Source organism: Antechinus flavipes, chromosome 6 (assembly GCF_016432865.1).
Source record: "Antechinus flavipes isolate AdamAnt ecotype Samford, QLD, Australia chromosome 6, AdamAnt_v2, whole genome shotgun sequence".
NCBI classification, from domain to species: Eukaryota; Metazoa; Chordata; class Mammalia; order Dasyuromorphia; family Dasyuridae; genus Antechinus; species Antechinus flavipes.
Window position 1 is genome coordinate 221,626,242 of NC_067403.1, and position 16,777 is coordinate 221,643,018.

The 16,777-nt window shown below is 34.0% G+C and overlaps 1 protein-coding gene and 1 long non-coding RNA gene across 4 annotated transcripts in view; one reads left to right on the forward strand and one right to left on the reverse strand.

The window, feature by feature from the left end:
• Positions 1-16,777, forward strand: part of BBOX1 (gamma-butyrobetaine hydroxylase 1) — a 105,429-nt gene that overhangs the window by 58,659 nt on the left and 29,993 nt on the right. For all 3 annotated transcript variants that reach the window (XM_051964231.1, XM_051964233.1, XM_051964232.1), the window contains one exon: positions 13,955-14,153. In XM_051964231.1, coding sequence (XP_051820191.1) covers positions 13,955-14,153 — 199 coding nt within the window. The remainder of the gene's footprint in view (positions 1-13,954; positions 14,154-16,777) is intronic.
• The window catches only part of LOC127539845 (uncharacterized), a 105,709-nt gene that overhangs the window by 29,009 nt on the left and 59,923 nt on the right, over positions 1-16,777 (reverse strand). The window lies entirely within an intron of this gene.

Sequence of the window (16,777 nt, forward strand, 5' to 3'; positions counted from 1 at the left end):
ATACTTTTTGATTATTTGATTTACAAATATAATACCTTAGGAATAGAATAGATCAGTGGTTCTCAAATTTTTATTCTTAGTATCTTTATGCTATTAAAAATTGACGATTTCTCCAAAGAGTTTTTATGTGGATTATGACTATAGATATTTGCTATACTAAAATTAAAAACTAATTTTGAATTTGCAGATCTTTTGAAAGGGTTTCAGAGACTCCTAGGATTCTCTGGACTATACTTTGAGACTCAGATGATCATTGCTTCCAGGAGTTCTTAATCTGAGGTCCATAGACTTTCTTTAAAAATTTTTTTGAAAATTGTATTTCCACATAGTATCCTTTGTAATCCTATGTATTTTATTTTATACATTTAAAATATTATTCTGAGGTGTCCCTAAGTTTTAGCAGGCAAAAAATGTTAAGAACCCCTGGAGCAATCATTTTATCAGTAAAGGAACTGAGTCTCAGAGAAGCAAAGTTCAAGGTGACAGTGATAAGTGGCAATCATTCACCATATTCCCAGTGCAATATTTTAATTCCATGGAAAAGGAGAGAGAGAGAGAAAGCGGGAGAAGAGAGAAAGGGGAGAAATAGAGAAGGGGGGAAGGGGAGATCAAAATTGGTAGAAGCATATTTAATACAGAAAGAATTTTTAGATTTGCTTTTTTTCTCCTTCAAATATAAAATTAAGCTAAAAGTCAGGACATCTATCAGAAGAACAGTCATTGAGAAATGGTCAAAAGATTGAGGGGGGGGAGGGGGAGATCAAGTCCATTCTTAACTAGATAATCATGCCAGAGTCCTGTGTTCCTAGTGAAGGTTCTTTTACTCTGCAAGGAATTGTTGTTCATTCTTATTTTGCTTTTCTTGTTTCCTGAACATTCTTATTTGCTTTTGTTCCCCCCCCCTTTTTTTTTTTTTGGTTCCTGGGCATAGCCCAGGGAAGTTATTTACAGGAAATGATACAGAACAATTGGCTCCTCTTCTGCACAGTAGATGAGCTGGTTTCAGAGCCAAAGGAACAGTTCATAGTAGGTAGGCAGAAGTCCCTAAGCTTCTGAAATAATACATTTCAGCCCAATATCCTGGATTTCCAAGTCTTTCTCTAAAGAAAATTTTGGGGTCCTTCCCTTTTGTAATGAAATTTAAGATTTAGGAATCTGACAATGAACCTTTAGATATGATCCCAATAAATGGCCTCTTGAAAACCAGCATACAACATGTGAATAAATTTTATTATGTGAGAAGCATATTCCAAAGAAATATTTACATTAGTATATTTATATTAATATATTTACATTTGTGAGGTCACAAGTTAAATTGGAAACAATGGGTCATATCTTAAATATTCTGTAATTAGCTATACAATTTATATTCCCATGCTCGTGTCAAACAAATTTGTTTTGAATTCATTCTACTGACACATGATTTATTATACTCAGATGTGTTTTTATTCAAATCCCTGGCTATTTGCTTTCTATTTGGGAAGGGGTAAAGGGGAAAATACTCTTAATTTTTTTTAGTTTCTAAATTTTTTGGAGAGAATGATATTGAAATAACTTCAGGCAGCATTTTTTTTTTTGCAAGGGCATTTTAATGAAGTGTGATTTTGCTTCTTCCCAACCATTGGGTTGTTTTTGCATTCTTTGAAAATATTAATGAATTTGCTAACTGGTTGTCCCAGAGGTATTTTTTGAAATAAAGTAGGCTAAAAGATGCATGAATGATTTCCAGTAGGATACATGTGCTTGGATCCTTATTTCTATAGAGCTTATGCACATCAGAAGATTCCAATAAGGCAATGATGATTGGGAATTTGCAGAATTTCAAGATAATTGTAACCATTCTTTCATAAGTCTGGTAAGTCAGGAAAATATTATCCAAATAATGTGTCTATAATAATAGTGGTGGTATGGTACCATGCTGTTCCCGAGGAGCAAGGCAGCAGAGTTGTGCAGCACTGTTTTTCACCACTACTTCTCTATAGACTAGGACATTGGCTCCTTGGTGGTAATAATTTTTTTTATGTTCTTCTTATGCTTTGTGTAAGTGCTGCAGTACACATAATTATTGACATAATAGCTCTATGTATATATAACTTATAATTAATAGTGGTATATACACTCAATTTTTTGCTAATAAGGTATGTAGACAAAAAAGTTTGAACAAAGAACTGAAATCAATTGGGTAATGGCTAAACAAATCATGGTATGTAAATATAGTGAAATATTATTTTTCTATAAGAAATGATGAACAGATTTCAGAAAAACCTGGAAAGATGTATATGAACTGATGTTGAAGTGATCAGAACCATTGTACACAATAACAACGATATGCTTTTCAACTTTGAGAAACTTGTAGAAACTCAGTAATATAATGATCCGAGACAAGTACAAAGGGCTCACAAAGGAAAATGCTATCCATTATCAGATAAAAAACTACGGAGTCTGAATGCATATCACAGCATATTATTTTCACTTTTTTGGTGTTTTTCCCCCTTTCTCATGGTTTTTCCACTTTCTTCTGATTCTTCTTTTACAACATGACTAATATGGAAATATATTCAATGTGATTTTACATGTATAATCCTAGCAGATTGCCTGCCATCTTGGGAAGGGAAGGAGAAAAAATGGAAATCAAAAATCAAAAATAAATATTGAAAACAATCCCAATTACATGTAATTGGGAAAAAATTAAATATTATTAAGTAAGGAGGAAAGATTGAACGGAAAGAGAACTATGGAGACTGAATGTAGAGTGAATCATGCTATGTTCACAGGGTTTTTTGGTTGCTTGTTTGATTTTTCTTATTTTTTTTCCCTTTTTGGTCTAATTTTTTTCTTGAACAATATGACAAATATGGAAAAATGTTTAAAAGGATTATACATGTATAACTTATGTAAGGGAAAAAAGGAGAAAAAAATTGGAACACAAAATCTCACAAAAATGAATGTTGAAAACTATTTTACATATATTTGAAAAAATAAAATCTTTATTGGAGAAAAAAATAAGTTTGAACATCACTCATCTGAAGAGGGACATTAATAAAGGTAGCCTTGTCTACTAAAAGCATTGGACTCAGATTCTCAAAGACCTGAGTTTGAATCCTACCTTAAACATTTATATATCTGTATGACCAAGACAACTCAATTTCTCTGAGACTATGCCCTCTTCTAAAAAATAACAAATACAATACACTTTTCAAACCTATATAAATGTGAGCTATAGCTATTGATTTAATCCAATCTTTTCCTTCTACTCATGAAAATACAACCCAAAGGAGTTAACTCTCAATTTCATAACATACCAAATGGCAGCTCTGTTGTTCCAATCTGGTGTTCTTTCCCCATACTATGCTTGGAAAATCTGATTTAGTCTACATTTTTTAAAAAAAGTTATTTCTCTTGTGTGGTCTTAAAAGAAAAAGTGAACAAAAATATAAATAGCAATTGTAGCCAATCATGCATAGTCTGTGCTCTATACATATTTTCTTTTGGATTGTCAAAGTATTTTGACTAGCTTTAGGCATGTTAAAATATTTACATTCCTGTGAATGTGTTTCTTTTTTTAATTTTATTTTAAAATTGCATGAGATTCAAGTCAATGAAACTTCCTATAAAACTGGAACAATCTTAAGCAAAACCAAATGGTTCACATAAATGGGCTACCAAAAGCACAGGCCCATGCTAACAAAGGGAAAAGCTGGTTGATTGTTAGCTGTGCTGAAGCATTATTCGTTTTAGAATTGACACGTCTCAGGGTTGTGTTATCATCTTTGGCAGTGAAACCTGCTTTTTTGAAAAGCCTGGGTTTTTCTGCATTAAAAGACCAGATTCAAGCTTGGTGAAATTAAAGTTCTCTCAATTCCATCATCAAATTCAACAAATATTTGCCAAATACTTAGTCTGTGTTATGCACTGTATTAAGCACAAAACCCAAAGACAAGCATGAAATGGGTCTCTCTATGATCTAGGCAAGCTATTCCACTTCTGCAAGACTAAATTTCCTCAATTATAAAGTGAATGGGATGAACTAAAATAATCTCTAAAGTCCCTTCTAGCTGATAACATAAATCTATAAGAAACTTCTCATCTTCCTTTTGCTACGTAATAGATAGATTTAGAGTACTCTACTTGGAGTCCAGAAGACCTAGTTTTAAATGCCTCTTGATACCAACTGCATGATCCTAGGCAAAAGAGTTCAAATTCTGCCTCATACTTTAGTTGTGTGACCCTGGACAACTCACCTAACCCTTCTAAGCCTCAGATAAAATGGGGGTGATAATAGTACTGCCTCCCAAAGTTGTAGTATGGATCAAATAAGATATTATAGGTAAAGTGCTTTACAAATATCAAAGCCCTCTATAAATGCTAGCATTATTGTATTACATATTCAACTATAAAAATAACAATTCACATATACACAGTATTTAAATGCACACAAAGTACCTTACATTCTTCCTTTCATGTGATTCTCCGATAGTCCTACATAGCAGGTGTTATACAGATAAGGAAAACAGACTGAGTTTTAACACGAAGCTAGTGTTCTATATTGAGAATATAATCTATATCTTTCCAAAACAAAATCCATTATAACATGTCAAACATCAGGTTTCATTTATTTGTTATTCATCAGTCAGTTAAGTATAGCAAACATATAAAGAGTATGTATATAGTGCTTTAAAGTTTACAGGCACTTGATATCTTATAACATTTGATCCACATAATGGAAATATATATATATATATATGGAAATATTAAGAGATATAAATATAGATCACCATTTATCAGATGGGAAAATTGAGACATCTAGAGATTAAGTAACTTGACCAGATTTATACAGCTAGCAAGTCTGAGGCATAATTCCAATTCAGCCTTCCTGACTCCAAGTTCTGTTATCGATTCACAGAGTAATTTAGAAGCCTGATATAAAATGTCATTTCTGGATCAGGAAGTCAATAGACATGCACAGAACTCTCTGTACACCAATGGGTAAGACCCATTTGTCCCCTAGTATTGGTGAAACATGTGCACAAATCCAGTTATGCTCTCTCTGTGGGGTTCTAAACTAAAATGATGGTTCTCACCTCAGGAGAGGTATTTATAAAATTTATAAAATTACTGAACCACCCCCTAATTCACATTTTTTATTTATATGGTTTTATTTGTGCATATTTACTATATTAGACATTAAAGCGTCTTAATATTATGAAAATTTTTTCATCTTACGGATCTCTGAAGAGACTTGAAGATCTGAATGTTCCACATACATAAATCGTGGTTTCTTTTTCATGCCTACATGCTGAAATTCTCTTCCAACTTGGACTTGGAGAATTTTATTGCCTAGAGATCAGCCAACATCTGATCATAAATACTCCAAAGTATTTATGAGTATCTGGTCCTTTTCCATTGATAACAGATTATATAGCTTGATAAGTGATTTAAAATCCCAGGAGTGGCTAGAAAAATGTTGGAATGATAGGAACTTCCTCACTAAGCGGAGATATCTTCTGGAGAAAGCTGGCTGGTTTCATGGTTCTGAAGCTCATTTGGCATAGAAAAAGCAATTGAGACAATATGGGCCACCTAAAAGAATTGATCTCGAGAACTACAGAGACTTAAACAACTTAATCCTGATTTCTCACAATTTAAGGTATGCCAAATATTAGACTCCATCAATTTTTAGAAGAAATTGATTAGAGCTAGCCAAAGTCACCATGGGCCGTGTGCCTTTTCAAGGTGAGAAAAAAATCATGGCTTCTTTGTCCCTTCCAGTTCTAAATTTTGTGATTCTATGATGCATTAATAGATTACAGTTACAAAGTCAGTCATAAAAATGTCACTGATTCTCACTAGATCCCCATAGAATAGGTAACTATAAATATTACTAGTCCCCTAAAATACTGGCTGTGGTTCTGTATCTTTAAATAATGTTTTGTAATTGAAGATATGAAGGTTTTAAAATACTCTCAATCCTCCCTTGTCCTTTAAAGACAAGTCAGCATAGTTCCTGCCTTTACAGCAAGCCTTATAAAACTCACAAGTTTGAATAGTTTTACAGAACTGCAATGTTTGCTCTTCATCAGCTTGTTCAAATGTTGTCAAAACTGCTGATAGTTCTGCTCAGATGGCTTTAGACAAAAATGTACTGGGTGGAATCCGCAAAAATTTGTTGCTTATGGTACCAGGGGTGCTTGTTACATCACCATCCTGACTCCCAATCTGGGAGGGCTTTTTCCCCCTCCTACATTACTCTTATCCTCACCGTTAGGGAAAAAGAGAAAAAAACTTTGCAAAAACTATCTTAATAGATACGAATTCCATTTTTTATAACAAAGACAAGTATTCTGACATGAAAATTTTACTTTAAGAAAAGGTTAACCATTTTTTCCTCCATTTCTTGTCAATCAACAGATTCTACAAACCTGTTATTCACTAGACCAGATCCCCTACACCTAGACATGCCAGAGAAGTAGAAGAGAGACAGTGTGATACAGTTTTTTAAAAAAAGGGAATATCTATTCTAGAGTATCTACTACATAATAGGCACTGTGCTAAGCACTTTATTTCCTTTGAAAATATCATTTGATCCTCACAACAACTCTGAGAGGTAAATATTTGTATACCTATTTTATAGTTGGAGAAACTAAGGCAAACCAAAATTAATGATTTTCACAGGGTCATACAACTAGCAAGTGGTCTGAGGCTAGAAAGAATATCAGATTTGGAATCATAGGATTTGCTTATTACTTGGATGATCTAAGGCACATCTTTTCATTTGGGCCTCAGTTTCTTCCTCTGTAAAATTTGAAATCTGAAGTAAATGCAAGATCTCGTCTAACTTGAATTTCTCTGATTAAACAACAAAGAGTTCTTGAGAATCTATTATGTATAATATGCTATTTGTTTTTAACATTCTCTCCCTTTTGCTTATTTCCTTACCCACTGAAGAGGCAATATGATTTCAATTATATATGTGTAATCCATGTATCCATTTTCATATTAACCATATTTTTTTTTAAAAAGCAAGAAAAATGAAGTGAGAAAATCATTTTACATTCAAATTTCATCAGATATTTCTCTGGAGTAAATAGCATTTTTCATTACGAGTCCTTTCTATTTGGCCTATTTTCCTTTTTAAGGAGTTCTTTTTTAAGTGATTTTTGTATCTCTTTTATTTAGTTGTTAATTCTCTGTCTTGCATTACTCTCATTAATTTTTCCTCTACCACTTGTATCTTTTTCTTCAACTCTTCCAGAAATTCTTGTGGACTTATGTCCAATTGGCTTTGAGATTTTATTTGTATGTTTTCCACATCATTATCGTCTTCTGAATTTATGCTTTAGACTTCTCTGCCACTATGGAAGTTTTTATGGCCAAGTTCTTTTTTGTTTTGTTTTGTTTTGTTTTTTGCTCTGTTTTGTTTTTTGCTCATTTTTCCAGCCTATTTTTTGACTTTGAACTTTATGTTAAAGTTGGACTCTAGTCACCTAGGGGTAATGAAGCAGTGTTCCAAACTTCAGGATTTTTTAATGCTGCTATTTTCAGAGCTATTTCTGGGTTCCACTAGTTTTTGATGTTTCCAAGGTAGTATGATAAGGGGAGATGTGTGAGAGAGGTGGTCCCTTGGTCTGCATTTTTGTCTTTGCCCAGGAAAGGCCCCTGGTTCCCTATAACTATAAGCATTGGAGTCCCTGCTGGCCATGGAGCTGTGACCAGGTTCCTGCTCTCCTACAACTCAAAGTAAAAGCTTTCTTCTGCCAACCTCCCAAGTTTTCTTAGTTTTCTCCTAAAATTTGATTTGAGGCCTTATTTAAGAGTTGTTTGGAAGGGAATGTTAAAAGAGCTCAGCAAGGTGGTGGCCTCTAATGCATCATGACTCTACTCAGAACTTTAAAATATTAAGGAATTTAAGACAGAATATTGAACTCCACTTTGCCTCCAGCTTCTGACATAGCTACTGCTATCATGCTATCTCTTCCTAATGAGAAGAGTAGATTCTGATATAATTTTTAGGTCTAAACTTTCTATTGCTTTTTTCAGACCATCAGCAGATTCTATTAGTCTTGGAACTTGCACTTAAGGGAAAACCTTTTTGATTGTGTTCTGGTTCATATTATGATAACCTTAGATCAAAGATTTGAACAAATCATCTAGTCCAACCCCCACAATTTAGAAATGAGAAAACAGAAATCCATTCCTTGTAGTGTTTTTTTTTTTTTATTTCAGTTAGAGATTCCCTGTGTCAAGTATCAAGCTATTTAGATATCAGTTTAGTCATTTTTCAATCATGTCCAACTCCTCATGATCCCATTTGGGGTTTTCTTGGCAAAGATCTTGGAGTGGTTTGACATTTCTTTCTCCCCGTCATTTTACAGTTGAGGAAATAGAGACAACCAGACTTAGTGATCTGCCCAAGAGCACACACTACTGTCTAAGCTAAGATTTTAACTTAGGAAGTTGAATCTTCTTGATTCCAGGCCTGGAATTCTATCCATTACAACACCTAGCTACTTTTATTCCTAAGGCATTGTAGGGGCTAAGGTCTTCCAGTTTCTAAATGTCAAAACCCCGTTTAGATGAGAGCTAGAACAGGGGGAATAAAAAAGGCACAAAGACAAAACTCATCCCAAGGGACAAAGTCATTATCCTCTCCAATCTACAATAATTGTTTTCTTTATTATATTCATGAGGCTAACAAAACCTAAACTTATTCAGGCTTACAATTCCTTTCTTATCAGGAATAAGTTAGGTTATATGGCCACCAAGATTCCCTCCAACTCTTAAATTCTGTGATTCTCATTGTACACTGCAACAAGAAGATTATACAATGATCAATTCTGATGGACATGGCTCTTCTTAACAATGAGATGATTTGGGCCATCTGCCTTTCAGAGAGAGGGCTGCAGGACTGAGTGTGTTTCACAACATAACATTCTCACTCTATTTGATGTTGTTTGCTTACAGTTTATTTTGTTTCTCATTTTTTTCTGGTTTGAATTGATTTTTCTTGTACAGCAAAATAATTGTAGAAATATGTATGCATATATTGCATTTAATATATATTTCTGCCATGTTTAACATATGTTGGACTACTTGCCATCTAGAGGGGAGGAAGTAGAGGAAAGGGAGAAAATTGGAACATGAGATTTTGCAAGGGTTAATGCTGAAGAATTATCCAAGCATTTGTTTTGAAAAATAAAAATCTTTAATAAAGTAAAAAATTATCATAAAAAATTCTGTGATTCCATTTTAGATATAATAAGATTGAAGGAGTCTCTCTTTCTGTTTATCCATGCCTGGCAAATGATAAGTGTTTAATGGATACTAATTGACTCAACCAGATGATGGGAAGGGTACAAATAGAAATATTCAATAAATACTTGGGGTACAGAAATCAAGAAAATCATTACTACAAGAACAGATTTGAAATTTGGCTCATGACAAGTGATGGTTGAACCTTTAAGGTTAGATTGAGTCACCCAGAAATTTAATAGCATCATTTCCCTGTTTGAGAAGCTTAAATGATTCCCTGTTATTTCTATGATAAATCTTCCATCTGGCATTTAAAGTTCTTAACAATCCTTCAAAGTTACTTAACATTATTCCTCACATGCTACACATTATGTTAGTTTACTTTTATTGTTCTCCAAATTCAATATCGTATCTTCCAGTTTCATTGCTTTGCACAGGCTGACCTTTTCCACCCCTAAGTGTGAAATATTTTCTTTCTTCACTTAGAATTCCTTGTCTCATCTCTAACATAAGGCTTTTCACATTTTCTTCCCCATCATCTGCCTCTCCATCCCATTCCCAATAAATCACTTCTTTCTTTCCCATGTTTTTTCCTAGCTCTGGAGCTATGATCTTAAGATTCCTATCCCAGAGTTTTTCATACATCCTCATAAATATTTCATAGAAGGGACATCTAAAGTTCTTGAGAAGTTTCTATTATTTTTTAAAATAAATCTGAGCAAAACCTACCTGCTGATGATTTACTCTATAGCACAACATGAGACTGGAGGTAAGGGAAGAGGAGAAAAGGAGAGGAAAGGACTCTTAAAAATGACAATAAGGAAGGGGATGAAGAGAAATTGACCATAATTTTTTTTTCATTGCTGGTTGGTGTATCAGTCACTTAAAAGATGCCAGTAGAAATAATTCAGTAGGAAAAAGAAAAGATTTGGACTCAGCAGACCTGATTCCAAATTCTGATGTTGGACAATCTTATTAACTTCTCTCGGCCTCCATTTTTTTTTTTCAATCTATAAAATTGAATTAGATAAACTTTGATATCCTCCCAACTCATGTACTGTAAAGAAAATCAGATTCTTTCTAAAGAACAAGGGTTCTTTTAGTGACCAGTGAAGCAAACTATGGATTTCTTTTCAAAATACTGTTTTTAAATGCACATGATAAAATTCAAAGGATTCACAAAGGAAACCAATTGATAATAAAATGCTACTAATAATATTTTTAAAACAATCTCATGAACCTTATGTTGAAAACCCCCATGACAGAATAAGCTACCAACTCTTTCCTCAAATAAGAGGGTTGATCTGATTACTTTCATTCATTCTTTTAGCAAGTCTTGGTTTTTTCCACTATAAAACAGGATGTCTATTGTAGAATCTGTATCATCCTTTCAATTCTGATAGTCTAATTTCCTTTGTTTATTGATTCTCTACTTTCCTCCCATATTGTTATTCAGTATGCTAGGGTTGAATCAAAGAATATCAAAAACAACAAGGAACCTTAGTAGTCATTTAATTCAGCTTCTAACTTGAATCAAGAATCTCATCTACATCATTCCCAATAGGAAACTTACCTTTGGTGGGGATCAAAAAGGGAATGGTAAAAACAAAAAACAAGTCTCACATTACAGATCTGAGTGAAGGATAGTAGTGAAATCAGCAGAAAAAGGGGAAAATGATCAAAAAAAAAAAAAAAACACTTAGAGAAAGAGTCGAAGGATTCCATTCGAGCTATGTTGAGGCCGATTTGTCAACAAGACATGTCAGTGGGTGTGGCAAGCCAGCAATTGTGATAGGTGCTTGATGTTCAGAACAGATTTTGATAGTAAACGTATATATGTACATATATGTATATATTTTTACATATAAGTATATATGTATGTACATATCTGTATAGGTATGTTATCTACATGGAGATGCTAATTGATCCTATGGCATCTAATGCCATTAAGAAAGAATATAGAGTGAAAAGAGGGCCAAGAACAGAATTTGCTTGAGAAGTTAGGAGATGGGTGATGGTCCAAGAGAGGGGACTGAGGAGCTTTCACACACTTCTATAGGAGAATGCACTAAATGGGAATGGCCTCAATCCAACTGAGACCTGTTGAAGACCTTAGCTTAAAACCAGTCATCCTGATTCATATCTTACCAGACCCAAATGATTCTGAAGGGGAAAGTGAGGCAGCCCTCCCTCACTTAAATCCAATTACTTGCATGTCATAACATCCCCTCCCCTTGATATCATGGTCCTCTTCGAGAACAAAGGACAAACAGTAACAATTGGAGAACACAGAATATAGTAGAGTCACAAAAATCAGAGAAGAAAGAAACCAAGAGGACAGAGTAGTCACATACAACACACAAAAACTTGGCACATAGAATTGAATACAATAATATAGATGTGTTTAGTGTGACTGGCTCAATTATGATTCAATAAAGGGAATCATAGTAGTCTGAGTTAAAATATCTTCTAAAGGAGCCAATCCATCAATCAACAAGCACTTATTAAATCTACATTGTGACATGCTAGGGACATAAAGAAACAAAAATGGAAGAATCCTGTCCTCAAGTTTTCATTCTATCAAGGGAATACCAAAACAAACAAACACGAAAAAAAAAAAAATCTATGACCAGTAGATAGTTTTGACCCAGCAAAAACTTAGCATGTGGTATAAGCTATTGTATCTAATAACTTAAAAACTAGGGTATGGTAAATAGATATAAATAGATGATGGATGGATGGATAGATGATGGATGGATGCATAGATGATGGATGCATAGATGATGGATGCATAGATGATTGATGGATGGATGCATAGATGATGGATGGATGCATAGATGGATAGATGATGGATGAATAGATGGATAGATATTAAGCCTTTCATGATGATAGGAGCATATGTGCACACACCAAGTACATATACATCTCACAGATACACATGCATGTGTGCTTCTGCAAGCAGGAGTATGCTGTTGAATATTCAACAACCAGCTTGGGAGGGGGAGAGGGGAAGATGTACACACAATAGGTTTTTAAGTCTTATCAGCATTATAAACATTTTGTCCATTCGACAAAATCAAATCCTATTTTGTAGCATTTGCTGACTTCCAAGGGTGAAAATGCTCATACTAAAAATGTTACAATCAGTTCTTCAGCTGGTTACCTTCAAGTTGGCTCCAGTACCCCCCTCTGAAGGTGTCCTTATACAACAGGACAGAAGAAAGACCCCTAGGACTGGTGGTCTTTGAACTTTCCATTTTTATACAGGGAGGACTCCTTTCAAAATAAAATGCTTATTTTCCTTTCTTCAGCAAACCTGGGAAAAGTGAAAATCTCTGGTAGGATATCATTGGTCTATTATTCATCCTAAATTGTAAATCTTGTCCTTTAAGATGAAATAGATTTCAAGTTGGAAAAATAAAAAAGGTTTAAATGAGACAAACTAGTTCCAAGATCTTAAACACTTAGCCTCCCACTTAAAGTGGGTTTTAGCTTCATAACAAGATGTGAATGAGCACTAGAAACCAAAGTGAAAAATACAGATATCCTTTTTGAATGTAGTTGCTAATATCCAAATTATATCCCCTGGCAAAGTTTGATTTCTTTTCTGTTTTGCCTTCTCTTGAAGACACTAGTTTGCAATTCAGAGGGTTTTAAAAAACATTGATTTTACTTTCATCTTTCTGCAGTGAATAATTCTACTGAATAATTTACATATTCAGTATTGTTCAGTTAGAAGAACAGCTCAGCATCCATGCCTCCTATTATTTATTATTTTATCTCCTGTGATGCTGCCAGCAAGAACCTGCTTCACTGGTTTAGAGCCCAAGATGCAATCTTAATGTCCCAGAACCAAGTTCTCATTCTGCCCTCACTCTGGGCAGTTTCCACTGAATTCCAGGAAATCCTATCTCCGAAGAGGCAAGCTGTAAAAAGATTTATCCTTCTTCTGATGAAAAGCATGTATTCTTCCTTTGCTATTCTCATTCTCATTTTGCAAATGGCATCCCATTGACTTTATCATACCCTTTGCAACAACACAACTAAATGGTAAATAAAGTAGAAATCCCCAAAAATATTTCTTAACAGATTCCAGGCACATGAGGGGCACAGAAGTAAAGGATGTATCTCACCAATTCCATAGGTAACTGCAAATGACTCTCATAATGAATATCACCTGCAAATTTTATTTAGTTTCAGTTGGTATCCATCTATACACTGAGGAAGAATGAGATCTGAGAATTAAGATCTTTCTCAGGAGTTTCATAATAATCTATTTTTCTGTCTAATTATAATTTTGCTTCTACCTTGTAGATAACTTGGGCACATCTTACCTCCCCTACTTAGCAGAAAGAGCAGAAAACTTAAGGTCCAAAGATATGAGTTTTGAGCTCCCAACTCTGTCCCTTACTTGTTGGGAGTATTTAAGAAACTCACATTGTTAATCTGGGCCTCAGTTTCCCCATTGGTGAAATAGGGATAGTAATGTCTATACTACCCTATTTCACAGGATTGCCTCTCTCATCAGAGAGGGAGAGAATTTGGAACTCAAATTTTTCAAATGTTAGAAATGTTTTTTACATGTAACTAGGGAAAATAAAATATTAAGTAAGTTAGCATCATTTAGAAAGATGGCCTTTCTGTTATTAACGCGAAGGAATAGCAATATCAAAATAATGATATTTTGCCTTTTCTCAATCCTCAGAATGTCAGTATTGGGGCTCAAATCTCCAGCTTCCTACTCTGGATTTTGAAGATGTTTTAACAAGTGATGAACATACCTATAATTGGCTGTCTGCTCTTAAGAAAATTGGTATAGTACGGCTGACTGGAGCAGCTGCACAGAGAGGAGAAGTCATTAAACTTGGCAAGAAGATCGGCTTCCTGTATCTCACATTTTATGGGTGAGTTACCCAATGTTCCAGTTCAGCCAACATACATAACATTTGCACCACTTTGTATTAAAGGTGAATCCTTACACTGGAATTGTTTCAGCCCTCAATACTCACTCAGAAATTTCCATAACCAACAGGAAGCCAGATAAGAGGAAAGTCAATAAAAAAGAAGACTTTGCAACAACTGGGGAAAATTTTTAAATTGGCTTAAAAGTCACAAGCTGTCAGGAACAATCAGTAGCTCAGTCTTGAGTGTGGAAGAAGATTAAGTGTGGAAGATCAAGTCTTCCCAGTTTTATTTCACAATATTCAAAATTCACCAGCATTGATATTTTCTCTCCACAGAACTATAATATAACAAAACTTAATCATAAAAACAATTGCTACATATGTGGGGAAAGGGAAACAAAAGATGGTGACTTCCATTTATATAGTACTTTGAAGTTTGAAAAGTGCTTTAGGAACTGTATCTCATTTGAGCTTCCAACAATTCCAACTATCACAATGCCCATTTTACAGATGAGGAAAACTATCAAGATCGTTTCCTTTTTATGAGCCTTAATCATAGAATGAGGTCAGCTTTGATTACTTCCAAGGTTCCTTTCTGCTTTGTTATACATGTTATAAATAGGAGTTGAATCCAGATCTCTCTGAGTTAAAAGTTCACATATGTAAAGATGAAAGAGACTTCAGAAATCATTTAGTCCAATCTACTCATTTGACAAATAAGGAATTGAAAGCCAAAAGCTGGACTTCCTATGACTTACTAATGGCTGTATAAATAGCCTCAGAATAAGGGTTGCAACTCAAGCATCCTGCTTCTAAATTGCATGCTCCTTCCAAAGTCCAACATTCCATCCACTTGGCTATACCAACACTGTCTCTCTTATAAGAAAAGCAGGATTAAGTTAGTTTTAAGTCAACGGAAACAACATATTTGTGCCCCATAGCAAATAGCCAGAAATATAATTCATTTCCATTTTGAATCAAGAGACTCTTTAAAAGGAGGGTCCAAGAGGTTCTTCAATAAAGGAGAAAGAACTGATGAAGTCTCAATGCAGATCAAAGTATACCTTTTTTTAAATTCTCCATTTTTCATGGATTTTTTTGGTCTGTGTTTTCTTTTGCAACATGACTAACATAAAAATATGTCTTGCATGTCTGCACATGTATAACCTAGATCAAATGGCTTGCCTTCTCAATGAGGGAGGAAGAAAGGGAGGGAGAGAATTTGGAACTCAAATTTTTCAAATGTTAGAAATGTTTTTCGCATGTAACTAGGGAAAATAAAATATTAAATAAATAATTAAGAAATAAAGAAGGATCACAAATAGCACTTGGACATTCTAATCAGCACAGAAATGGTATATTTATAGTCTTCCACATTAAACCTCCTATGAATTTGAGACCTTTAAATTTAGGATTATTTTTCTTTCAGTCATTTCATATTATCTAAGTTTTATACCTCAATTTAGTTCCAAAAAGGCTTGAGGCAACTTAATGATTCAAAAACTCCTAACAGATTAGACATAACAATTCAATAATATTTTATCCAGGGTTTTTTTTTTCTTTTGCCTTAGTAACATTCTGTTATTATGTTATGTCATATAACATAATTTGTTTTTCCATTCAAAAAAGTTAAGCATCCCCCTTAATTTCCAATTTTGAATTACCATAAAAAGCAGCATACATATACACATGCACAGTTATGTATAGGTAAAATGCATGTGTGTATATATACTTATTGCATATTCTATATGTGTACATGTATATTTGTATGCCTGTATAAATTTATATGTGTTTTATATATTTGTATATATGCACACGTGTGCGTATTTACTTACACATATACGAATGGGTTCTTTTCTTTAATCTTTTAAAAATATAGTTCTAGTCATAGTGTCACTATTTCCAAGAATATGCATAGTTCAGTGACTTTAATCTGCTGTAAAAAATTAATTTTAAGGTGCTACTGTATAAATAATAGATCAAAATAGCACTAGCTCAGAGGCCAAAACACAGGTCATTTTTAACAACTTTATTTTCTCAGATGATGTCATCATATTGTCAGTTTATTATCTGGACAACTAGATGAGATGGTCATTAAGTCCCTATTTTAAGAAGAATGAATGCTTATATAGTAGGATAGAAACAAAAGTCTAGAGAAATCCATGCTTTCATATCAGTCAATAAAGATTTATTAATTGTCTAACATGTGCCAGGCACTCTGCTAAGCACCTCATGTATCTACATGGAGAGTAGTACCAAAGATTGAGGGCTAGAATCTAATACAATCCCTGATTTTACAAATGAGGAAACTGAGACCCAGAGAAATTAAGATATAGAGCACCATGGTAAGGGAAAGGGACTTGTGTGTGTTTTTTTTTTTCCTTTGGAATTAGTATAATTCAGTGGAAAGAATACAACACATCCTAGGTTAAGAGCACACGTCTCTAGTATATACTACCTGATTAAGTTTGCATTAGTCATTTCTTTTCTCTTTTCCTCAGTTTCCTCATTTGTGAAAACAGAATGTTAGCTGAGGTGGCCTCAGAGCTTCTTCTAGCTATAAAATTATGATCCTGTAACTCCAGGAAATGTTAACTGATGAAAAGCATTTCAATAACTGGGTT